The following is a 25,873-nucleotide window of genomic DNA, read 5'->3' as shown; positions in this document are numbered from 1 at the left end:
ACTTCTTTAGTGGATTGGGCTTTTGGTGTTGTTTGTAAAAAGTCATCACCAGACCCAAGGTCATCTAGATTTTCTTCTAGAAGTTTAACAGTTTTGTGTCTTACATTTAGGTCTGTTACCCATTTTGAGTTACTTTTTGTGAAGGGTGTAAGGTCTGTGTCTAGATTCCTTTCTTTTTTTCTTTTTTTTTTTCGCATGTGGATGTCCAGTTGTTACAGCTCTGCTTGTTGAAAAGACTATCTTTTCTCCGTTTTTGCCTTTACTTTTTTGTCAAAGATCAGTGGACTGTGCTTGTGTGGCTCTGTTTCTGGGCTCCCTGTTCTGTCCCACTGATCTACTTATCCTTTTGCCAGTACCACACTGTGTTGACTGCTGTGGCTTCATAGTAAGTCTTTAGGTTGGGTAGTGTCAGTCCTCCAACCTTGTTACTGTCATGGCAGAAGGCAGAGGAGAAGCCGGCAGTTGACATGGCTGGAGCAGGAGGAAGAGAGTGAGAGGGGAGGTGCTACACATTTTTCAACAACCAGATCTCAGGAGAACTCACAAGTATTGTGACACAGCACCAAGGGAGAAATCTGTCCCCGTGATCCAGTCACCTCCCACCAGGCCCCACCTCCAACATTCGGGATTATAATTTGATAGGAGATTTGGTGGGGACACAGATCCAAACCATATCACTGTCTGCCCTTCTTGCAGCAGCTGGTCCTTGCAGCTGTTGGTATGTCTGACTAGCTGCTTGCTGCAAACAGATTAGTAACGGCTCAGAATTGGGACTTTTAAAAAGTAAATGAATTTGCGAAGAAAGGGTTCAGAGGGTGAGTATGTCAGTTTTGACAGAGGACAGCTCTCATTCTGTTGCCTAGGCTGGAATATACCGGCATGATCTTAGCTCACTGCAGTTTCTAACTCCTGGGCTCAAGCAATCCTCCCACCTCAGCCTCTGGAGAAGCTAGGACTACAGTTGTCCAACTAATTTTTTAACTTTTTTTTTTTTTTTTTTTTTTAAGATAGAGACAGAGTCTCACTGTGTTGCCCAAGGGATCTTGCTTGGCAAGACCCCAGGCTGGTCTCAAACTCTTGGCTTCAAACAATCTCACCTCTGCCTCCCAAAGCACAGGGTTTATAGGCATGAGCAAATACACCTGGCTGACATTTTTCTTGTTCTGTGGCTGTTTTCTCTTTTGTATTCAGGAGAGGGGAAGTTGTAGGTTTAGGGGCATAGATATGTTATATCTAGTTATAATTTAAATATACCTAAGTACATAGATAGATAATCTCTGTCACCCAGGCTGGAGTGCAGTGGTGCCATCTCAGCTCACTGCAACCTCTGCCTCCCAGGTTGCTGGCATTACAGGTGTGTGCCACCACACCTGACTGGGTATTTTTAGTAGAGATGGAGTTTTGCCATATTGGCCAGGCTGACCTAAATATAATTAATATGAAAAGGCATAATAATTTTACTGAAAATGTGTCTTTTTGTGAAACCATCATAACCATACAGTTAGGATACTACCTACTAATTGTCCAGGGATTTTTCATCCAGAGAGCCTAACTTACTATTTTTAGATATATGAAAAGTTTAATTCATCCCAAATCCTCTAATTCAGAAATGACTTATTAACATGTGGGATATCTCCTCAGAAAATACTAATTTGCTTGTGAGTGTGCTTGATTTTCTTTCTTTCCTGCAGAATTGAGATCCTACTCTAAGTATCACTTTTCTTACTTGATTTTTTTTTTTTTTTTGGTGGCAAAATAGGCATAACATAAAATTTACCTTAACTCTTTTCTTTTTAAAAAAAAAAATATTTTTTGAGACAGGGTCTTGCTCTGTCGCCCAGGTTGGAGTACAGTGGCGCAATCATGGCTCACTGCATCCTCTGTCTCCCAGGTTCAGGCAATTCTTCTGCCTCGGCCTCCCAGGTAGCTGGGATTACAGGTGTGCACCACCACATCTGGCTAATTTTTGTATTTTTAGTAGAGATGGGGTTTCACTATGTTGGCCAGGCTGGTCTTGAACTCCTGACCTCAGGTGATCTACCCGCCTTGGCCTCCCAAAGTGCTGGGATTATAGGCGTGAGCCACTGCGCCTGGCCTGTCTTAACCATTTTTAAGTGTAGAGTTCAGTGGCGTGAAGTAGATTCACATTGTTAGGCAAACATTACCATCATCCAGCTCCAGAACTTTTTCATCTTCCCAAACTGAAACTCCCAATCCATTAAGCAATAACTGCCTGTTCTCCCTGCCCCACATGACCACTGTTGCTTCTGTCTCCGTGAAGTTGACAACTCTAGCACCTCATGTAAGTGGAGTTAAACAGTATTTGTCCTTTTGTGTCTGGCTTACTTCACTCAGCATAGTTCTTCTAGGTTCATCCGTGTTGCAGCATGTGTCTGAATTTCCTTCTTTTTAAAGACATAATAAACATTAATTGCACGAATATACCATGTTTCATTTGCCCATTTGTATGTCTGTGGAAATTTAGGTGGTTTCTGCACTTTGTTTTTTGTTTTTTTGAGACAGAGTCTCACTCTGTTGCCCAGGCTGGAGTGCAGTGGCCTGATCTCAGCTCACTGCAACCTCCACCTCCTGGGTTCAGGTAATTCTCCTGCCTCAGCCTCCCGAGTACCTGGGATTACAGGCATGCACCACCACATCGACCTAAATTTTTTGTATTTTTAGTGGAGACAAGGTTTCACCACATGGGCCAGGCTGGGATTACAGGCGTGAGCCACTGCACACGGCCAGGTTTCTGCATTTTGGCTATTATGAATGGTATTCATAATATTCATAATAATGATAATATTATTAATAATGCTATAATGAACATCGGTATACAGATATATGTTAGAGACCTTGCTTTCATTTCTCTGCTATATATACCCAGAAGTGAAATCACTGAATCATGGTAATTCCATGTTTAATTTTTTGAGTAGCCTCCGTCCTGTTTTCTACAACAGCTCTTCCATTTCCACCAGCAAGACAAGGGGGTTCCAATTTGTCCTCATTCTTATGAACACTTTTTTTTTTTTTTTTAATAATAGCCATCCTAATGTGTGTGAAGTAGTATCTCACTGTGGTTTTTGATTTTCATTTCCCTAACGACTAGTGATGTTGACCTGTTAGTACTTTTACAACTTGATATTTACTCTTCTCATGTTAAAAGTTACAGATTCAAGTGCACAGTAGTCATTTAGTGAGGTTTTGCTAAATTTCATCCAGTATTCCAAGTACTTGACATATTAATTTAATCGTGTTGTTTGTCAGTTTTTACAGGTGAGAAAGTTCAGGCACAGAGAAGTTAGGTAACTGACCCAAGGTTATACTGGTAGTAAATTCCTGAGCCAGGATTCAAATCCAGTCTGTCTTGCTTTTTTTCTTTTTTTTCAAGACAACATCTTGCTCTGTCACCCAGGCTGGAGTGCAGTGGAACGATCACAGCCTACACTCCAGCCTTGGCCTCCTGGGCTTAAGCAATCCTCCAGTCTGCTGAGCAGCTGGGACTATAAGCGTGAGCTACCGCACCCAGCCCTGTCTTGCTTTGAGACTAGAATTTTAACCTTTTAGTTATATTACACATAGAGCTGCTGCAAACTTCTTGTACATCCCATGCACCTGTACAGTTATTTCTTTAGTTCTAAGATGTGCAGTTACTGTTCAAAGAGATGAACAATTTTAAGGCTTTCTATGTATGTGCCAAATTGCCTTCCAGAAAAGGTTGCTTCAATTGCACATACTATACCAGCAGTATATAATATACCCATTTCTCTACTAACATACCATTCCTAAGTGTTTCCTTTTTTTGGAGCCAGGGTCTCACTCTGTCACCCAAGGCTAGAGTGGAGTTGCACGATCCTAGCTCACTGTAGCCTTGAACTCCTAGACTTAAGCAATCTTCTTACCTTAGCTTCCTAAGTAGCTAGGAGTACAGGCGTGCGCCACCATGCTGGGGTTTGGTTGTTTTGTTTGTTTCTTCCTTAAATGGAGGAGGTCTCTATGTTGCCCAGGCTGGTCTTGAACTGGGCTCAAGTGATCCTCCTGCCTCATCCTCGCAAAGTGCTGGGATTACAGGTGTGAGGCACCATGCCTGGCCTTGTCTTTTTCTTAAGGAAATGTAAAAGATACTGATTCTTTGTCATAACATTTTACAAATATTTTTCCAAGTTTGACATTTTCTTTTAGTTTTGTCTATTGTATTTTTTTGCCTCATTAAAGTTTCATCTTTCACTAACGTTTGTGTAGTCATGTCTGTCTTCTCATTTGTGGTGTGTCTTTGGTATTATATCTGGAATATTAAAAATGATTTACATAGTTACATGCACAGATCTTACGTATACAGTTCAGTGAGTTTTGACAAATGCTTATACATATCTAGCATATACCCCGTTGAGTTATAGACATTTCTGTCACCCTGTGAAGTTCCCTTGTAGTTTTTCTAGTCTTTTTTCCCTGACTCAGGTAACCACTGTTCTGATTTCTATCCCCATAGATTAATTTTGCCTGATTTAGAATTTCAGGAAGAAAAGGAATTGTATACCCTCTTACACGCTTTCTTCACTCAGAGCAATGCCTGTGAGATTCATCCAGGTCATCTTGTGTGTCATTAGTTCTTTTTATTTCTGGGGAGTAGTACTTTGTTTGGATATATCCATTTGTTTATCCATTTTTCTGTAGGTGACTTTGGGGTTGTTGCCAGTTTGGGGCTATTACAAATACAGCTGCTAGGAATTTGATTGGCATCTCACTGGATCCATGGATCAAATTGCAGATAATTGACATCTTAACAGTCCATGAACATGATGCATCTCTTCATTTATTTAGGTCTTCTTTGATTTCAGCAAAGTCTTATAGCTTTTAGTGTAGAGATCTTGCACATCTTTTGTTAAATTTATCTAAGTGTTTTATGTATCTTAACGCTGTTTAAATACCAGTGCCCTTGCCTTTTCCAGTATGTTTATTGCTAGTATTAGACATTTTTGTATGTTTGTATATTGACAGTGTGCCCTGCGTATTTGCTAAATTCACTTAATTTAGTAGGTTTTAAAATAGATTTCTTAAGATATCTCTTAGGAATATCAAATAGAATCATCTACAAGTAGAGATGGCTTTACTTACTATTTTCCAAACTTACACCTTTTGTTTCTTTTTCTTTCCTTAATGCACTTACTAGAACCTCCAATACAATGTGGAATAGAAGTGATGGGAAGATAGCTTCGTCTTATTCCTAATCTTAGGCAAGAAACATTCAACCTGGGAATTTATTTTTATAATAAGAGAAGAATCCAGTTTTTGTCCCAAATGGCTAGCCAGTGATCCCCAGAACTCTTTATTGAATAATTCAACCTTTTCCCACTAATTTGAAATGATACCTTTAGTACATATTTAATTCTTACATATACTTGTGTCTGACTTATATCAAAATATTTCCTTTAATTCAACACTTTGGTAAATAGAAGTATAATGGAAATTAGAAGCCTTAGTGAGACGTCAGTATGCTTCCAGGCTTTTAAGGTAAGCACCTAGTAAGTGCTTTCTAAAGTGTGGGAGGGGCCTCCAGAGAAAGGGGAGGAGATGGAATGTCAGACAGCTGACCACCCCCTGATATGCTGCTTTTTCAAGGAGCTCAGTCTGAGAAGGGTCATTTATCTCCAGAAAAGAAGCTCTATTAGCTGACCACGGTTGTTACAAACAGACAGATGAGATGGACCAATCGTAGTCTCCCAAGGCATAAGGTGTCCTAGTGGAAGGATCCTGGGGAGGTAGAAGAGGACAGGGGGCTCCTCTGAGCTGCATTTTGGGGCTGTTGAGATGAGCATTGCTGTCTGTTTGATTCTCCAGGCAAAGGCCAGGATGGAATTGGTAGCAAGGCAGAGAAGACTCTGGGTGACTTTGCAGCAGAGTATGCCAAGTCCAACAGAAGTACGTGCAAGGGATGTATGGAGAAGATAGAAAAGGTAAGATCCTGGGGGCCCAGATCCCTGAACTTTATGGATTGCTTGCATTGATGTTATTGGCTATCTCAAGAGAAAAGAAGAAATGGGGGCTTTAGGGTGCTAGCTCAACGTAAGTGATTAAAAATAAAGTGAAGACATTAGTATTGACCAGATACGTCAGTGACTTCCAGGCAGGTCTGGTCCTCCTTATCACGGTCCAGTTCTCATGTATGTATGCATCTGCTCTTGGAAAGCATTAACAAAAGGAGTCTCTTTTGGACCCAGCAGTGGCTGGGGAGAGACTGTTTGTCTGTGTTTTATGGTAGAATTAGGTATAAGGAGTGTGTTTACCCTGTTATGAGCCTCCAGCCTTCTGTTTAATCAAAGGAACTTCATTAACCAGGCTTTCCCACCAGTTCTAGCCCTTGAAGGCTGACAGCCAGTCAGAGAAAATGGATGGAGACACAGGTAGAAGGGAAGGCTTGTGCCCCGCAGCCTTCTCACCCTTCTCTAATGTGACATGCACATATTAATTGATTCATTTAAGGCATTAATTGAAAGTCTCTGCCTCCCGGAGGTATTGTACAGAAAACTAAGGTGAGCCAATGGGTATTTAGAAAAGAAAAACATGGAATTGCTATATCTTCTCCAGCTACCTTCAACCACCAAAAATTTAAGGCAAACATTAAGATCCTCTTTACCTCAAGGGGAATGCCGGATGGTATGTGCTGCTGGGTTACTGGTTTTATGTAATGCCAGGAGCCCCTCCTGCTGCATTCTCTGGATTGAGCCTCCCAGGCCTGGAACTCACCTGGGAATATCAGGCCTGGGGACTGGGGACCTGGGCAGGCCGGCAGGACTGGATTCTTGCCTGTGGGTTTATTACTCGTTAGGGGGTGTCATCTGTAAAGAGACTAAGGAGGCCATAGGAGGGTGGGAGTGGACAGAAAGTCCCTGCTAGTACAAAAGTGCTGCATTGGGGGCTGGGCACGGTGGGGTGGTAGGCTGAGGCAGGAGTATTGCTTGAGTCCAGGAGTTCTGGACCAGCCCGGGCAACATAGTGAGACCTCATCTCTGCAAAAAAATTAGCCAGGCAAGGCCGAGGTAGGAGGGTCACTTAAGCCTGGGAGGCAGAAGTTGCCGTGAGCTCAGATCAAGTCACTGCACTCCAGCCTAGGCAACAAAGCAAGACCCTGTCTCAAAAAAAAAAAAAAAAGTGCTGCATTGGAAGCCCACGCAGGTGTGCAAGGCTCTAGCTCTGCCCAGCACACCATACCATGTGTTTTTATGCCTGCCCCAGGTCAGCAGAAACATCTTAAGGGGAATGTTAGCAATTCTTCACATGTCCAGGCAGATAGGTGGGTCGCCAGCCATTTGGAATTTAAGGAACCCTGAGTCTTGAGGGTGGGTAACACACAATCCTTGATGACCTGAGAGAGCTAAACCTCTCAAAAGCTCATGAGTCTTCAAGTTGGCAGGCAGGCCTTGGCTTGGACCCTCAGCTCCTCACTGGCTGGAGCACAGGCTGCCCGTATCGTGTTCACTATCCTTGCTTGTCGCTCCCTTGGTACCACATATGGTTTTTCCTGCAGGGCCAGGTGCGCCTGTCCAAGAAGATGCTGGACCCGGAGAAGCCACAGCTAGGCATGATTGACCGCTGGTACCACCCAGGCTGCTTTGTCAAGAACAGGGAGGAGCTGGGTTTCCGGCCCGAGTACAGTGCGAGTCAGCTCAAGGGCTTCAGCCTCCTTGCTACAGAGGATAAAGAAGCCCTGAAGAAGCAGCTCCCAGGAGTCAAGAGTGAAGGGTGGGTGGAGCACTGCGGGGTTGCCCTGGGGGTTCAGTGAGGGGTTCGAGGGAGGCCCAAAGGCTCTACAGGTTCCATACCACTCCCTGTTTCCCTTCGCTGACTGTCAGTAAGCCAGGGAGATGCAAACTGAGGAATGGTGACAGCAGAGATGTTGGGGCAAAGGACAGGGTAGGGAAAGACAGCCAGGGGTTCCCATGGCCTCTGCTGAGAGCCCTCTGCCCTGTGAGACCTGCTTCCTGGTGGTCTTTTCCCCTTCCAACATCTGAGCTCCATGGACAAGCTAACTACACTTTTCCCACCACAACCCTTTAGATACTTAAAAGACCACCCTCCTTCCCTGGGTATTTGTTGTGCCTGGGTTGATCACTATTCGGAACAATGCTGGGAGAATCGTGACCATTTTTAGTTAGGGGATGGGCAGTGGATAATTTTCCTGGCTTAGAGTTGAGAATGATAAGGGTTTTGCATGGTGTTGAAATTTAGAATGGGAAGGACCATCAGTGACTGTCTTGAATCCATGGACACCTCTTGCTCTCTCCAGTTTACCGTCTGCTGGTCCCTCAGCCTCAATCTGGAGAACTGCTTGTTAACAAGCACACCAGGGGTGGTGTGGCAGAGCCTGGTATGCACACTGCTCCTTGGACGGTGACTGGGCAACCATTGAGCAGCCATCACACGTTATCTCAGTTCATAACGCCTGTTCATTGCAGCAGCACATGGGGCTCTAGAATGTGGAAGAAAACTGAAAAATCAGGCCATGGGTCAAAAAGCCCACAGGGCATTGCAGCACATGATATAGGTGTTGGAGTTCATCAGCTCCCACTTATGCCATGATAACTGCCAGAATGTGTTGAGCACATTTCGTATGCCAGACACTATATCAAGCCCTGTATTTGGACTGTTTCATTTGCCCATCACCAGAGTTCTGTGAGGCAGATGATATTCTTTTCCGTATTTTATGGATGAGGAAAGTGCAAGGGTTTGTGCTCAGGTCTATGTGATAGCTGAGACTGACAGACCACTGCGGCTGTCCTGCCCCTGTATTTTGGGGGCAGGTGATAGCCTCAGAGCCGTGTTTGCTGAGCCAGCTGGGGCAGGCTGGTTAGCACTGCTTTGACTGTCACTTCTTGTCAGGGCTTTATATGGCAGTACAGCCCCACCTCTGTGAGCAGCCTCTTTCCCTTGCTCTGTGTTTTAGCTCAAAAGGCCTAGCCCCCTGGACTTGTGCTTTGTCTTTCTGCAATCCCTACCCCCTAGCCATGGGCTTACCTCTAGCCTAGTCCCTGCTAGAACCTTCCGGGCCAGGAGATACATGGGTTTCTTTTTTTTTTTTTTAACCTCAGACGGGGCCTGAGCCCTGGATTCTTGTAATGGGTTGTTCTGAGTCCCTGGAACAACCCTAGCCCCTCTCCCTGGCTGGGAGAGTATGTTCTGAATTGGATGGTGTCTTCTGCCATCTTGGCTGCAAGTACTCCCTGAGTAGACAGTGATCACCTAAGGGCACTGAGTGGGGCAGGGGTTAGGGAGTGACAAGTGTGAGTAGGCCCTACAGGGAGTTGATAGAATGACATTAAGATACTGCATCACCGCAAGTCATTGGGTGTCAGACTTTTAATGGCTCTGGCTGTCTCTCATATCCTGTGTCTCCTTCAGAAAGAGAAAAGGCGATGAGGTGGATGGAGTGGATGAAGTGGCGAAGAAGAAATCTAAAAAAGAAAAAGACAAGGATAGTAAGCTTGAAAAAGCCCTAAAGGTGAGTTCTCAGCTCTGTGTCTCCTTTCGACATTCTGCTGTCTGGATTCTCTTTCTCATTCTGGGAAGACAATTCAAGGAGTTGTGTCCCACTTATTAAGACCTTTAGCAAATTGATGGCAGTTATTAAATAGCATGGCTTTTCCCCAGATTGTTTTCCCTCCTCCAAAAGAAACTATTTTTATTTGGAAGAGAATCCACATCAGGCTGTAGGTGTCTGACCTGCAGCCAGGCTTGAGCAAGGACTGAGTGCTCTGTTTCCGCTCACCAGCCTCATCATACTGGGATGACAGAGATTCATGCTTTGGCCAAATTATGCACTACTGTACACCCTGCACCTTTGTGGTCACTTGCAAACTTTGGAAACTGAATACTTAGAGGATGCCAAAGATTCTTAGCATAGACAAATGGCTTGAAGAGATCAAGTGTCTCCACATTTTTTAAATGAAGATCTTCATTTTTAAAAAAGGAATAGACTGATAATGACAGAAGAAAACTATCCGTTAAATCAGTGGTCCTTGACCGGAAAGATTCATCCCTATGTTGATTATGTACGTGTTGAAGCAAAGCAAAAATTATTAATCAGAAAATGCTGGATGTCTGGGAAATTGGGGGAGAACAGTTGGTCTCTCTTGAGAACATGATTTCCATGAGCCATCTGCTTGTGTCTCTTCTATGAGTATTCAGTTTTTACTAGTGGTACTAAAATTAAAAGCAGTTTCTGATATGGTTCTAGTTGCTAAATAAGAATCACACATTTTGTTCAATTGTCTTATGGTAAAAAAGTCATGCACCAAAACTGGCTGCAGGAGAACTGTGGTGCCACTTCACATTGGCCATTTGGTGAGATTAGTGTCCTTCTCTCTTCCCTAGTGGTATCAGAGATGTATAGAGAGTCAGAAAATTAAAATGCCCCTCAGCATTCCCACTGTGGCACATCTGTGTCTGTTGGCTCTCCGCCCTTGGTCACCTAGGTGACATTGTTGTACTTCTTCCATTTAACCCTGTATCACTAGACCTTTTCCTCATCCTCTCATGTCTCCATTCTTGGTGTCCCAGTGTATGCTGTGTGTGATGGAGAGGAGATGTCGAGAGACCCCTTAAAAATGAAGCTGGGAAACAGGTGCAGACGTGTGTGCCTGTACCTTTGCCAGTGGAGTTAAAATCCTCTTTTGATACTAATAGCAACCCTATGGGATATGATAGGGCTGGCATTTTTGTCTCCATTTTGCAGAGGTGGAATCTGAGCAGAGATGGTGAATAACTTGCCCATTTTCCTGGGCAAGGAGGAGACTCACCTCAGCCTTTAAAATGGAGAGGCTGATAGCTTCCTCAGCAAGCTTGATTGTTATGAGAATAAATGAGATGAGGCCAGGTGCAGTGGCTTGAGCGCCTGTAATCCCAGCACTTTGGAAGGCTGAGGGAGGCGGATCACTTGAGGCCAGGAGTTTGAGACTAGCCTGGCCAACATGGTGAAACACTGTTTCTATTAAAAATACAAAAATTAGCTGGGCGTGGTGGTGCACACCTGTAATCCCAGCTACTCAGGAGACTGAGGCAGGAGAATTGCTTGAACCCAGAAGGTGGAGGTTGCAGTGAGCTGAGATCGCATCATTGCACTCCAGTCTGGGCGACAGAGTGAGACTCCATCTCAAAAAAAAAAAAAATAAGTGAGATGACACGTAAAAGCATCCAACCAAGAGTAGGCACTTAATAAAGATTAAAACTTCCATTTTCAGAAGAGCTTAAATACATTCCTGCATGATACTGAATATAATATACCATCAAGGAAATTGGTGTTTGCGAATCATTCCTACTCTAAGATTGGTGGAGAATGGCCATACCCTGCCTCCTCTAGTTGCTGATAAACGTGGGCCGTGGGCTCAGCCTAGCACTTCCAGGCTCTTACCTGGTGTTTCTGGGGATTGATTTCTGAGGGTTGGTTCCAGGAGCCTTGGTGCAGTCTCCCCCACACCCTTAGGGCTTCCTCATCACCTTCCACAGTATTCTCTGAGACACCACACAGCAGGTTTAATTTGGTGTCCACAGGAGCATGACTGGGAGTCAAATCCTGTGCTAATCACCCAGATTTGCAGGGGCAGCTCGCTGGTGCACAAGGGTATAACTGGAGGCTCAGCATGAACAGGGCTCCTCCTCCAGTTGGATTCTTCCTTTGAAAAGAGCTAGCCTCTCAGCCACTGGGTCTTGTCCATAGGCTCAGAACGACCTGATCTGGAACATCAAGGACGAGCTAAAGAAAGTGTGTTCAACTAATGACCTGAAGGAGCTACTCATCTTCAACAAGCAGCAAGTGCCTTCTGGGGAGTCGGCGGTGAGCTGCCTTTGTGTTAAGTGGGACACGCATGTGAGGCCGACCCCGTCGTTGTGGAGTGACTGTCCCAATGGAGTGTGGGAGGCCCTCCGTGTGAACAGCTGCTGGTATTAATTGCAAGGAGGATAAATCGTGGTTGTGTTGCACGGTCACCACCATCGTGGTCACCATTTTTCCGGGGTGGATGGGGCCGGCATTCACACGCCCCACCAGACATCTTCCACATGTTAGTGCTTGCTCTAGATTGCCAGGCCTGTGAAGAGGAGAGCCCCCTCCTGAGGGGTGGCATGATGGTTTCTCATCAGTGTCCCCAGCTGGCCCTTCTCTGCTGTCATTCTTGGGAGTTGGCTTGGCACTGTACTTTCTGCAATGCCAGTGGATGCTTTCCCTTCATTTCTAAATCACTGAGGGATGGGGGCGCTGCAGGAACACTTGGAAATAAGGTCTCCTACAAGAATCCAAGCTCCATTGTAAACCAAGGGGGGGTGGGGTGTTAAGAGCCCCACAGCAAGAAGCCTCTCTTCTTTGTAGTGAGTGGAATCCGTGCAAGTTCCTCCATCCCACGTTAGCAAGTGTCCTTTTTTGTAGTCCCGCATTTGCCCTCTGACGTGTTTCTCCACTGGCTGCAGATCTTGGACCGAGTAGCCGATGGCATGGTGTTCGGTGCCCTCCTTCCCTGCGAGGAATGCTCGGGTCAGCTGGTCTTCAAGAGCGATGCTTATTACTGCACTGGGGACGTCACTGCCTGGACCAAGTGTATGGTCAAGACACAGACACCCAACCGGAAGGAGTGGGTAACCCCAAAGGTAAGGGGTAGGGGAAGATCCTGGGATCTGTTGGGAGAAAAACCTGGCCCCACTTTCTGCGCTTGTTTATACTTCAGGTCCCTGAGATTGCAGGGCCATGTTCCTCAGACTTCTTTACAGCTGTGTCATCCTGTTTACCAGAATATAAAATTATATGTTTGCAAACTACGCAAATGTAGAACCAAAGCTCCTCTAAGTATGGAGTAGAGGTCCATTTGGTGTAAAATGTTGCTTGCAAAGACCATGAATAGTTTTTATTTATTGAATGCCTCCTATGTGCCAGGCACAGTTCTAGGCTTGAGGGACATATGGTGAAGAAATGGATAGTAATTCTTGCTTTCTGATACAAGGTTTTTTCAAGGACATTTCCTTGCCTTAGTGCTAGCAGGAGAATTGGATCCAGGGTTCACATATCTCCTAGTATCGCACGTTCTCTCTTTTTTAATGGAACTGCTTATGGAATTCTCAACGCAAAATACCTCCATGGGGAGCCTCCTTTGGAGCCGGCTGGTGGGGTTCTGGCAGTATCTTTGTGGGGCTGGCTGCTCCGAGGCCTTTGCCTGTGCTCCCTCAGACTTAGCAGGATCCAGGCCCAGCAGCCTGGGTAGGTGCAGAGCTCTGCCACTCACCAAGCTGCTTCCCTCGCTGTTGCACTTGGAACAGCGGCACACAGTACACACTCAAGAATCGTTACCTGAGTAACAATCGACATTACTCGCTCTACACCTACAACTGAACTCCATTTCCACTGGCCCCTGGCTCACTTGTTCACTGCCATGATTGCACGATCCCTCCTAATTTTCTCTCTGTGCGTTTGAGTGCTTCCTCTGAAATAAATCTGACCTTGTCACTTCCCCCACCCTTAAAATCTTAGACTGATTCCCCAATTTTTCTGGGTATGCAAATCTTACGGACCCTTACGTGGTATTTGTATTTCTTTTACTATCTTTGATGGGGAAATAGTAAGATGGCAATAAGCAATGTGCCATTCCTTGTATTTTATATATCAATTGTAGAGCATCTATATACATTTTTAAAGGTTATGTGCATGTGCGAGACAAGTTTTCGGTCTGGCAGTGCTTGCTGCCCATGCAGTGACACTGTTGCCCCCAGGCACTTGTCCCACAGAATCAAGGCCAGCTCCGTAGCTTGTCCTCAGAGCCCTCTGTGATGCGGCTTTGCTGGCCTTCTGCAGCCTCTTTCTGCCACCCTTTTCTTCCTTCTCACATACCCCTCTCCCCACCCCACCACCAGTCTTGCTCATTATTTTTAGGAGTACCTAGCAATAGGGCGCCTAGCCAGGGCACCCCACATGCCACCATGTGCTACTCAGATGGCTGTGCTTAGGCAGTCCCCTGTGTTTTCAGCTCCCAGTGGGCTTAGCAGATCACTGCCTCCAAGTGCATGCTAGCATTCCCTGTCTCACATCAGCTTAGCACACCTCTGGCATAGCTTAGCTCCTTTGTTAAAGTTCACCTTCCTATAGCTGACGCTCAGTCACGAATGAGATACTTTCTGAAGAGCAGAAACTGTCTTTTTAACCAGACTATGGTTGGTAGCACATATTAGGTGGTCTGTGTGTGTTGGAAGCAATCTGTGACCTCTTGTATCTAACTGACACCCTGAACACAGGCATAGCTGGAAAGGGCAGTTTCTTGATTGGATGAAGACCTGGGAGCACAGTGTCTTTCCTTGAGCTTCATGTATTTGATACTTATTGAGTGACCATTTAGAGCAAGGCCCCTTGTAAATCAGTCAGAGTGAAGAGTGAATTGTGCTGATGGAAGAATTTATAGTGAATACCATAGGGCTCTCTGCATTCATTTTTCCTTCTTCTAAAAAGGAAAGCAAATACTGTGATTTCCTTTTGGGTAATAATCTCCCAGTGTGTGTATAGTATTCGGGGTCTTGGAGTTCTGGAGTAGGCATGTGATCCCACAGAGGCCTATTAACTCTCGAAGGGAGCAACTCAAGAATGAGGCCAGGGAGGTTGTAGTCATACAGCAGTTCCAGTGGTGGTTCCCTGACCGAATTGGCCACTGGTTTCTGTTTTTGTTTTTTTTAGGGAAAGATTTTTCTCTTAAAGCAGCCACAATATTAGCCCTATTATAAATGTAAAAGTACCAGAAATAAGTACTGTAGCAGCAATAATACTGTCTTTTATTCTTAAAGCCTCACATTTTTCTATTTTTTGTTACTCTTTATTGTAAGAAGAAAAAAAGAGATTATTTAATTTGGACAAGCCAAATCCTCTTTGGTCAAGGGAGAGCTGGCTTCTTAACTAAAACTTAATATTTTTTAGGAATTCCGAGAAATCTCTTACCTCAAGAAATTGAAGGTTAAAAAGCAGGACCGTATATTCCCCCCAGAAACCAGCGCCTCCGTGGCGGCCACACCTCCGCCCTCCACAGCCTCGGCGCCTGCTGCTGTGAACTCCGCTGCTTCAGCAGGTACAGCATTTGGGACCCCGGTCTTAGAGCTGCTTTGCAGGAATTGTTTGCCCACTACTTGCTGGTGGTGTGGAGCTGGTGAAGAAAGTATCTGTCAAGGGTCTCTCTTTGCTGACCCCACCATGGGGAAGCCTTGCCCTGCAGCAGATAGGCCTCTTCTCTTGGCTTGTTACACCCCTGACCACAGCAAGGTGGGAGAGTGTTAAGAACATAGCATCGGCCGGGAGCAATGACTCACACCTGTAATCCCAGCACTTTAGGAAGCTGAGGCAAAAGAATTGCTGAGGCCAGGAGTTTGAGACCAACCTGGGCAATGTAGTGAGACCCCATCTCTACAAAAATGTTTAAAATTAATCCGAGTATGTGCCTTTAGCCCTAGATACTCAGGAGGCTGAGGCGGAAGATCCCTTGAGCCTGGGAGGTCAAGGCTGCACTGAGCTATGATCACGCTACTGCACACCAGCTTGGGCGACGGAGTGATACTCTATCTCTAAAAACAAAATAAACATCGTAAAAGAACAAGCAACTCTTACTCTGGGAGGCTAGGAGAGGGGCTCCTAAGAAAGGCTAGGTTGACAGCCTTACCTGGAGTTGGGCGCAGGGTCTCCTGCCTGACTGCACTGCAGAGGAGCATCCCAGGTCTCACTCTCCAGGCCGCCCTACGCCCACCAGTCATCCGGGCCCTGGAGTGATGCTCAAGTCTCTGTTGTATGCAGAGGGAGTTACTAATCAGCACTAGTGAGAAATGCCCCAAGCCAACCAAGACAGTGAGAGCAATGTATTTTTTTGGCAGGAGAAGTGACCTGCTGCTTATTTACTCAGAGACATGTGGCTTAGTCTATTGGTGAAGGTCACAGTTTGGTGGGTGGAGGATGAGGGTTCCTCCCTTGAACATAAACCTGTTATTGACCTTTTCATATCCTGAGAGGGGACCAGTGGTCACTGCAGTGTGTGTGGGTGGTCATCCCGAGTCCACTGTGCTGCTGGCAGCCTGGGTCCAGGTGCCCACATGAAGGGCCAGGTGGGGGCTGGCATTCTGACCCCTCCATGGAGGGTTCCCTCCTCTGCTTTCCCCTGACTTGCAGTTCAGCATGAGTTAATAATTTTGTTCTCTGGAGACCTCAGCAGTTTCAGTTAAACTGTCAGTGTTTCCTAGTTGTTTGCCCTCACAGGGAAGGCAGGAAGGACTTTTCCTTGCAGCAACTCCAGTTCTGGAAGGGTGTCACCTGCACTGTGTTGTTTGCTGTGAACAGAAGGCACACCCCTGTCCAGGCTTTTCTGGCCTGGGTCAGTGCACACCATGCTGCTGCTTTTCTCCTAGAATCAGTTAGCTCAGCTCTGTGTGATTGTGCTGGCCACTGCTTTGAGGGACTATCATGGACATGTCTCATTTTAAAATGGGGTTAATTAATAAGAATTGCAGTTTGTTTGGGAGAATAACAAGGAATTAGGGGTTCATGTGACCTTACCCCTCTTCCCATCCGACTCCAGCCTCCTGGTCCCTCGTCCGCAGATGCAGCCTTTCTAGCCTGACCTTGGCGCAGACCTGGGGTAACCCTCAGCTGCCTGGCTCACACCAGCAAGGCTGGCCTGGCCATGGAGTGGCATTTTGTGGCTTGCTCCCTGCCCAGTCCTTTCTGTGCTGAGGGACATCTGTAGGTACTCAGGTGGCAGCTTGCTGTCCTGTCCTGTTTTCTCACGAGTGTATTTTCATAGGCTTTTCCCAGGAGCTCGCTGCTTGGCTCACCTGCTCCTCCACCTCCCCTTACTGGGGAGCAGCACCAGAGCTGGCCTTGCTGAATGATTCTCTCCTTTCATCCCAGATAAGCCATTATCCAACATGAAGATCCTGACTCTTGGGAAGCTGTCCCGGAACAAGGATGAAGTGAAGGCCATGATTGAGAAACTTGGGGGGAAGTTGACGGGGACGGCCAACAAGGCTTCCCTGTGCATCAGCACCAAAAGTGAGTTGAATCTGAACTTGTGCAACAGGGATAATGCTTCTGTATCTTAACGATTGTGATGACGGGTCAGTGAGGAAGAGTCGAACACAGCGCTGAAAAACTGGATCTTAACATCATCATCACTCTGGTTCGTTATGAAGGGAAACCAGTATTTGCTCTCAGTGTTGCTGCTTTGTACTGTAGATTCACGTGCGTTGCATGTTCTAAACTAAAGACAGTAAGCTACTATAGGTTGAGTCTCCCTAGTCCCGAAGTCCAAACAAATTGCCTCAAAATTCAACACTTTTTGAGTGACAACATGATGCTCAAAGGAAATGTTCATTGGAGCATTTCAGATTTCAGAGTTTTGGATTAGATGCTCAGTCAGTAAATACGAAGCGAGTATTTTAAGGTCTGAAAGGTTTCTGGTCTCAAGCATCTCGGATAAGGGAAGCTGCTCAACCTGTATTCTCATCACTTCGCACTGCTCTGTAAGATGTGCATAGATATCTGCCAAAACAGAAGTTCACGGTTCAAGTATGTTTGGAAAAGGCAGGGTGAAACAAAGCTAAACAGGTTTCTGTGTGCGTTTATTATGCTGATTACCACTGTAGGTCTTCAGGAACCAGAGAAATAGAATACAGGATTTCCCATACATATTTGACATCAGGGTGTTTTTTTCTTTGGAGTGTCTGTTAACATTGTGCTGTAGAACGGTTTGGAGAAGGCTGCCCTGGCTCATCATACCTTAGAAAAGGGGAATGTTGCTGATAAAAACACTCTTGGGAGCATTAGACTTGGAAGCAAAGGAGAGCTGTGAATGCTGAGGGTTTGGAAGTACACACTAAATATAACTATAGTAATCTGAGGTTTCAGTTTTGTTTTAAACTTGTATTTTGGTTTTTTTTCCTTTCAATTTGAACAGAGGAGGTGGAAAAGATGAATAAGAAGATGGAGGAAGTAAAGGAAGCCAACATCCGAGTTGTGTCTGAGGACTTCCTCCAGGACGTCTCCGCCTCCACCAAGAGCCTTCAGGAGTTGTTCTTAGCGCACATCTTGTCCCCTTGGGGGGCAGAGGTGAAGGCAGAGCCTGTTGAAGTTGTGGCCCCAAGAGGGAAGTCAGGGGCTGCACTCTCCAAAAAAAGCAAGGGCCAGGTCAAGGAGGAAGGTGAGGGCCCCAAGCTGCCCCCTCCAGGGCCAAAAGCCGGGGACATTGGTGGCCAGGTTGTTGTGCACGGAACCTCTCCCTTTGTGTCCCTGACATGGCCTGTTGAGTGCTGCAGAGCAGGACACAGAATGGCAGGCGCTTTGGGGTGGCGGGAGGAGTGTGTATATAGATGCCAAGTTGACAGATGATGGGAATGAGAACAACTCATTTGCCTTCTACCTTCCCCTTACTTTTTAGTTACATTTAACTTCATGTTTACATTCTTCTGTTCCCTTCCAAGGTATCAACAAATCTGAAAAGAGAATGAAATTAACTCTTAAAGGAGGAGCAGCTGTGGATCCTGATTCTGGTAAGCAAACAGGACTGCCAGCCAAGTGGGCTGTGCCGCCCCACAACCCCCAGCTGACTAGGAGCACACATCCGAATGCCTGCAGCATACCTGGGGCAGTGTGGTCGTCCTCACTCAGGCCTCCTTCACCAGCTCCCCCAGTCCTGAGAACACACATTTATGGGGAGCCTCCCAAGGGTGGTGGTAGTGTATCCAAGAGGCGTGAACCTCATGCCTGCAGATCCCTTCTCCGTGAGAGCGCTAGCACCTCAAGGGGAGAGAAAACTGTAGGTGCTTTTCCTCCGGGACAGGACTGGAACACTCTGCGCATGTCCTGGAGAAAGGTGGGAAGGTCTTCAGTGCCACCCTTGGCCTGGTGGACATCGTTAAAGGAACCAACTCCTATTACAAGCTGCAGCTTCTGGAGGATGACAAGGAAAACAGGTGAGTTCTGCAGGTGTAGCCTGGTTGTGCAGAGACATGGTCCCGTCCTGCATTGGTTAGTTCTGTGCCATCAGCCTTGTGAAACCCGTTAGGCCCAGTGCCTGGGGAATGAAATCTAATCACAGAGATCAAAAACAAATTATAAGGCCTTTGCTTAAAGGGGAGAAAGTAGCCACTTACTAACCAGTAGCGTTGCTGTCCTTGTACAGTTGTCCCAAGGTATGGTTTCACGTATTCTTCTGCTGGCTTTTCTTTTTGTTTGGTGTTTTGTTTTTTGCTGCTGTTGTTTTCCAACTATTTGTTTTGTTTTTTGAAATAGTCTCGCTCTGTTACCCAGGCTGGAGTGCAGTGGCGTAATCACAGCTCAGTGGAGCCTTGACCTCCCAGGCTCAAGCAATCCTCCCACCTCAGCCTCCTGAGTAACTGGGACTATAGGTGCGCATCACCATGCCTTATTTTTTATGGAGACAGGGGCCTCACTGTGTTGCCCAGACTGGTCTCAAACTCCTGGACTCAAGTGATCCTCCCGCCTCAGCCTCCCAAAGTGCTGGGATTACAGGCATGAGCCTCTGCACCCAGCCCCAGCTGGCTTTTCTTTCAGCTACTTGAATCAAGATTTTTTGATTTTACATATGTTTTAAAACTTTGAAGCAAATAAAGGTTGGCAAGCGTTGAACTTACTCTTTAATGTTCAAACTCCCTAGTAACTAAAGGGGATTTGCCTTTTTTTTTTTTTTTTTTTAACATGGTGAGACAGGCAAGGTTGGAGTCTGGATGGTGGGGTACAGCAGCTGGGAGGTAGTGAGAGGGTGGGCTGGCTTTTGTCCTTATGTTTCTAGGCAGAGTGGTCCTTATCTAGTGAGTTCATTGCCCCTCAGTACAGCCACCACAAAATACGATTTATGTGTCAGTGTAAAGGCATGTGGAAGGAACTCTTACTAAATTCTAACGTTGATTGTGGATGTGGACATTTTTCTGGTGGCTTAGATTTCCTGGTGTTAAGTGAAAGGGTGGTGTAGGCTGTTAGGGTCAGAAAAAATTTTCAACGTAGATGAAGGTAGTGCTTCTCAAAAATTTTCACAGGAAAAACCAAGCAGAGAATGAATTTTTATACCCCTGTTCAGTAGCCCAGAGAATGGCCAGGGAGTCCCAAATTTTCTTTGAAATCTGTAGTTCTGTCTTTAAAATGTACACAAATCTTGTATGTGGGTTTATGATATATATATATATATTTATTATGAAATGATAATTAAGTTTTGCATTACCTCTGCTTTGAGTTAATCAAAAATTAGCTCATCCAAAGCTGAGCAGCACAGCAGCTGGGTATGTGTGATGTGTACCCTCAATTGAGATGGAATTTGAACATGACAGCCTGCATCTCTAGGTCACTGGACCTGAGGAGCCATTGCCACTGCCCCCCTCATTTCATCATGTCTTGGCCTTGGATCTGAGTTGAAAGTTTCATTATTTTTAGGGTACAGCTGTACGGGTTGACTCCTTGAACACATGACTTCCAAATAGTACTTTGTATTTCTTTGGGGAGAGGACTAGAATCATTTTTATGCAAAGGTCTACAGACTCCAGGATTCAGTCCTCAGGCATGGCTGCCAGAACCAAGTTTAAACTATTCTTTGGCATTTTTTGTAGTCAATATGATTTGAAAGTTTAATGAGAAGTAAAATAAAGACCCTTTATTGTTATAGCAGTTCTGTTTGTTCTGTGTTAATCACCATCCTTTTGGGGTGTGTAAAATTCTTCCCCACCTGAATGTAATGGCAGGAAAGGGGAACTCCTGAAATGGGACAGCTGACCCACACATGTGTATCTGACACCCTCCTTCCCACTGCAGGTATTGGATATTCAGGTCCTGGGGCCGTGTGGGTACGGTGATCGGTAGCAATAAACTGGAACAGATGCCGTCCAAGGAGGATGCCATTGAGCACTTCATGAAATTATATGAAGAAAAAACCGGGAACGCTTGGCACTCCAAAAATTTCACGAAGTATCCCAAAAAGTTCTACCCCCTGGAGATTGACTACGGCCAGGTAACCACATAATGCCCTTACACTGTCTGCTTCTGGGAAAAGGAAGGGACACCTTATTCTAGAAAATCCACATCATGGATCAGATGGCATCATAGTAAACATACTACCAAATGTTGAAAGGAGAATACTAATCCTTCACAAATTCTTCCCCAAAAATAGAAGAAAATACTTCCCAGCTCATTGCATGAAGGCCAGTACCACCCTGATACCAGAGCCAAAGCAGCACAGGAGAACTACAGAGCAGTTTCCTGTGAATAGACATGCAGAAACCCTATGAATAGAGATATAAAATCCTAACAAACCAAATCCAGCAGCATAGACGGATCTATACACCACTCCCAAGTGGGATTTATCCCAGGAATGTAAGGTTGGTTTGACATTTAAAAATCAGTGTAATATATGAATAGAATGAAGGACAAAAACCACATGATCGTCTCAGTAGATGGCAGAAAAAGCATTTAATACAGTCAACACCTTGAAGTATGAGATAGAGCTTAAATGAGAATTGTGGTAGCATCTTTGAGATATCGAGGAGGAACAGTCTTTTCAGTTACTCCTGAAACAATAGGACGTAATTCAGAGATTCCAGATAAGGCTTTTTATCTGAACCCATGGTCACCCTTGATCATGTGACTGGTCTGTCATGACGGAATTATAGTAATTGGACCTGCTCTGCTAGGTCACACTTTATTAGTCCCAAATTATTTCCTAGTGCTATCTCTGTAGTTTTGGGCGTCTCCTTACATCTGTTAGCACACAGCATTCATTTGTCTATTGGTTGACATTTTTAACTTTTCTGTTTTGTCTTTTTTGTTTGCAAAATGCTTGCCTTTTTAAAAATGAAAATTTATCACTTTTTTAATCAGATAAAAGAAAACATTTATTTTACAAAAAGATCTGTAGGTGGGTAGAGATTTTAATTCTAAATCTTTGAGGCCTAGCATGTCTCAAAGGGGGAATTACTTAGTTTACAGAGGGCCTCATGAACTCTCCATATTAAAAATAGGATTTACATCTTGCTTATACAATGATGAGGCTCAGACAGTAGACTTTCAGGACAGATTTGGCCTGACTCGGTAGCGCCCCTTACTGAGTTAAATATTTTAAAAATTTTTGAGAAATATTAATACTAAGGCACAAAAAACTAAGATTGCCCGGAATTAACCACAGTTAAAGTAATGGTAGATATCTTTTTCAGTCAGCTTTCACTGCATATGTACTTTTCCCACCACCATATGTACCATGTTACAACCATCTGCTTTTTGCCCTAATGTACCAGGAGCATTTCCTTATGTCTTCTAGAGCAGTGCTGTCCAATAGAATTATAATTCAAGCCATTTCAATACATTTAAAGTTTTTTATAGCCACATTTTAAAAAGCAAGAAGCCAATGAAATTAATCTTGGTATTATTTAACCCCATATATCCAAAATATTCTAATTTCAACACCTGATCAATACCAACAAAATTATTAATGAGAAAATTTCCCTTTTAGTTTTTTCTCTACTAAGTCTTTGAAATCTGGTGTATATTTTGCACCTACAGCACACCTCAGTTTGGCCAGTGGCTACTGTATTGGCCACTGGCTGCACCAATCCAGAGCATTATTTAAGGCTGCATTGAATCCCATCCTGTGCGTGGGCTGGAATTCATCATTAATCAGAACAGGTTCCTGCCTCCTGTTAGTCATTTAGATTGATTCTGGGCATTTACTGTAATGATGCTGATATACATTTAAATATTTGTGTGCCTCTGTGATTGTTGTCATTACAAGTAGTTACTGGGTCGTAAGGTAGATGCACTTAAATAAGGGTTTTGAACACATAGATACTTTGCCCTCCAATGAAGTTACACCCAGAGGATAACAGAGTACATTTAAGATGGTGTTTCAACACTGAGAGTAGGTCTACTATGAAGGTGACAGCAGCAGCCATGAACACTAACAACACAAGTTAGCTCTTGGGTAAGCCAGTCTGATTCCAGGTTCAAAGCCCAGTGCCAATTCCTTTCACTCCAAATACCAAATTCCGTTTTAGTTGCTAGGGACACTGTGCTGGACAGAGCATAGTCTATGCCCTCATACAGTTCAAGTCTAAAGAGTTAAAGGAGTTTCAGTACAGTGTGATCTTGATATAACCTGGGTTCTTCAGACAGTGGGGGGTGGAGTCTCAATAGTCTATTAGGCAGTGTAGGAAGAGGACGGACAGCTAATGTTACGATGTGCTTTAACACTGTCAGGCTGGCTGGCAGCACATGGGACTGGTTGCTTGGTCCTGTGGGAATTTAGAGAAGGCCATATAAACTTAGTCTTGCAACTGGCCCTTGTGTAAGGAAGTGTAAGAGAAAAGAGAAAGAATTTGTCCATCAGTTTCATGTCCCATTGCTCCAAAGATGGCTTCTACAGCTGCCCAGCACTTCCAGGTTGGGCATGAGTGGGCACTAGGCAGGTTCCCAGGCAGGGACCAGCAACCCCAGGGTGGGTCAGCCCATGCAGATGCTGCAGTGGCAACTAGAATAAGAATCTGGTGCAGCCAAGAGAACTTCAGGGCAGGCACAGGAAGAGTCTGACCCATGTGCAGCATCAGGCACACTCATCCTGGCCACTGTTTTCTACACCTTTTTGATTAACACTCAGCTTTTTTTGCTGGTGGCACTCTAGCCTGTGTCCTTTGTCTGCAGTCCAGCCCCACAGACGCAGATACCTTGCTTGAGTTGTTGATTTGGGTCTCTTAGCAATGTGCTTTTTTCCTGAAGGATGAAGAGGCAGTGAAGAAGCTGACAGTAAATCCTGGCACCAAGTCCAAGCTCCCCAAGCCAGTTCAGGACCTCATCAAGATGATCTTTGATGTGGAAAGTATGAAGAAAGCCATGGTGGAGTATGAGGTTATTGCGCTTTATCATTTTATCTGTGAGCATTTACCGTGGATGATTATTTGCTGAACTAGTGAAGAGCTGTCTGCCTGTTCTTGTTTCTGTTTCAAAAACAATACATTGGCTGTCAGCTTCTTGTACCTGTCCTTCAATCTTAAATTGTGTGAGTGTTGGGGCCTGGAGTGGTTGCACTTTTGCAGAGGGTTGTTTGATTTGCAGTGAAGCATGTGCTGTGTTGGAGAGAGTTGTTCCCTGGTCCCTAGTCCCCTTTGTACTTTTTTTTGAGACAGAGTCTCACCATGTTGTTGCCCAAGCTGGTCTCCAACTGCTGAGCTCAAGTGATCCACCCACCTCGGTCTCCCCAAATGCTAGGAATATAGGTGTGAGCCACCATGCCTGGCCCACCCTTTGTATTTTTCCCCTTCATGCTGTGGCAAGGTGTATTAGCCATGCTTCCTTTGTAACCAAACCAACCAACTGGAGTTACCATGGGAAGTGCAAGACAGCCCACTTAGAGTAAAAGAAAATTGCTGTGACACTTGATTCGTAAGATAAAATTCATACCAGTTTTTAAAAGGTTGGCAGTGGGGTGAGGGTGGTGGTTGTTGGATTAGTCGTGCTTCTGTCCAGGGCAGAATGGCAGAGACTGCAGGCAGAGGCTCCGTGTTTCCTGTCTGTTCTCCTTCTCATCTCCGCTCTTCCCCAGGGAGATGAGTGCAAAAGGGCGGGCCCCCTTGTTCTTGCTGCTCCTAGCATCAGAGCTCTTAAGTACTGACCCTGGGGGCCTTCAGAGCAGAGATGGTCCCACCTAGCCAGCAAATACCCTCTCCTCTCTTCCCTAGCTGCTGAACCCAGAAGCTTCAGGCTGCTCTGAAAAACAAGCAGCTGTGATGCATTTGGTTATTCCCTTTGTTCTAGGCTCCTAGGAACCAGTGGAGGTTGAGTCTCAGATCAGCCTTAAGCATTCCACCCTTCTCCATGGGGTTGCTCCCTTCACGCTCACGTTCTACTGTCTTTCCAAGTCCTTCCTCCTAGAACCTCCTGGCCTGCCTTAGAGCTGGGAGGACAAGGGGTCAAAACTGGTCAGTATAAACCACTGGCAGCCTAAGCCCCATGGACATCAGGGCCAACCCAGTATCTCCCTGCCAAGAGCTCAGCCTGGCAGGAATGCTCACGCCTGTGCTGTTGTAGAGTGGAGTGTTGAGTTACATCCTCTAACGGGTTTAAAAAAATGGCCAGGGCTTGTTCGCTGTGCTTGTTGAAATCGCTGTGTAATCTGACTTTTGTTTATGAGGTCACTAGTGTGAACAACTTATGGGTGGGCTCACTGAGAATGAGGGACGGAGGTGGAGGGAAAGGTTGAGAGGTGCTACGGTAAGGGAGAAGAGGGGCTCGTTGCATTCACGTTTTGAAGTCCTGCACATCATTTCCAGTCTCCCACACCTTGGTCTATCTGTGATTCATAGAAGTTCTCAGCTATTCTCAAACCCACGTCCTTTCCTGTGAAATGTTGTTTTTGTTGTTGTTTTGTGTTTGGTTTGGTTTGAGACGGAGTTTCACTCTCTTCGCCTGGGCTGGAGTGCAATGCACGATCTTGGCTCATTGTAACCTCTGCCTCCTGGGTTCAAGCGATTCTCCTGCCTCAGCCTCCCGAGTAGCTGGGACTACAGGCGTGCACCACTGTGCCTGGCTAATTGTTCTTTTATTTTTAGTAGAGATGGGGTTTCACCATTTTGGCCAGGCTGGTCTTGAACTCCTAACCTCAGGTGATCCACCTGCCTCAGCCTCCCAAAGTGCTGGGATTACAGGCATGAGCCATGGCACCCAGCCTGAAATGACATTTTAATGTTTTTCACTGGACAGGTAACTAGTTTAGCAGGAAGAAAAGGGACAGGGGCGCTGCTTGCTGAAACAAGCTAAAAGGCAGCTAGCTGGAAGTGTGTGGAAAGCGGGGGTGCCCACTCCTGACCTCAGCGGGGTCCACGTGGGATT

At 45.4% G+C, this 25,873-nt stretch overlaps 1 protein-coding gene across 1 annotated transcript in view; it reads left to right on the top strand.

Moving 5' to 3' along the window:
* The window catches only part of PARP1 (poly(ADP-ribose) polymerase 1), a 47,365-nt gene that overhangs the window by 10,297 nt on the left and 11,195 nt on the right, over nucleotides 1-25,873 (top strand). Inside the window, exons 3-14 of the mRNA XM_019031257.4 lie at nucleotides 5,839-5,954; nucleotides 7,526-7,740; nucleotides 9,397-9,496; nucleotides 11,711-11,827; nucleotides 12,457-12,633; nucleotides 14,936-15,083; nucleotides 16,907-17,047; nucleotides 17,952-18,194; nucleotides 18,475-18,543; nucleotides 18,834-18,966; nucleotides 20,816-21,011; nucleotides 23,765-23,893. Coding sequence (XP_018886802.2) covers nucleotides 5,839-5,954; nucleotides 7,526-7,740; nucleotides 9,397-9,496; nucleotides 11,711-11,827; nucleotides 12,457-12,633; nucleotides 14,936-15,083; nucleotides 16,907-17,047; nucleotides 17,952-18,194; nucleotides 18,475-18,543; nucleotides 18,834-18,966; nucleotides 20,816-21,011; nucleotides 23,765-23,893 — 1,784 coding nt within the window. The remainder of the gene's footprint in view (nucleotides 1-5,838; nucleotides 5,955-7,525; nucleotides 7,741-9,396; nucleotides 9,497-11,710; nucleotides 11,828-12,456; nucleotides 12,634-14,935; nucleotides 15,084-16,906; nucleotides 17,048-17,951; nucleotides 18,195-18,474; nucleotides 18,544-18,833; nucleotides 18,967-20,815; nucleotides 21,012-23,764; nucleotides 23,894-25,873) is intronic.

Source organism: Gorilla gorilla, chromosome 1, assembly GCF_029281585.2.
Source record: "Gorilla gorilla gorilla isolate KB3781 chromosome 1, NHGRI_mGorGor1-v2.1_pri, whole genome shotgun sequence".
Taxonomy (NCBI): Eukaryota; Metazoa; Chordata; class Mammalia; order Primates; family Hominidae; genus Gorilla; species Gorilla gorilla.
This window is presented reverse-complemented; position numbering and strand designations above follow the sequence as displayed.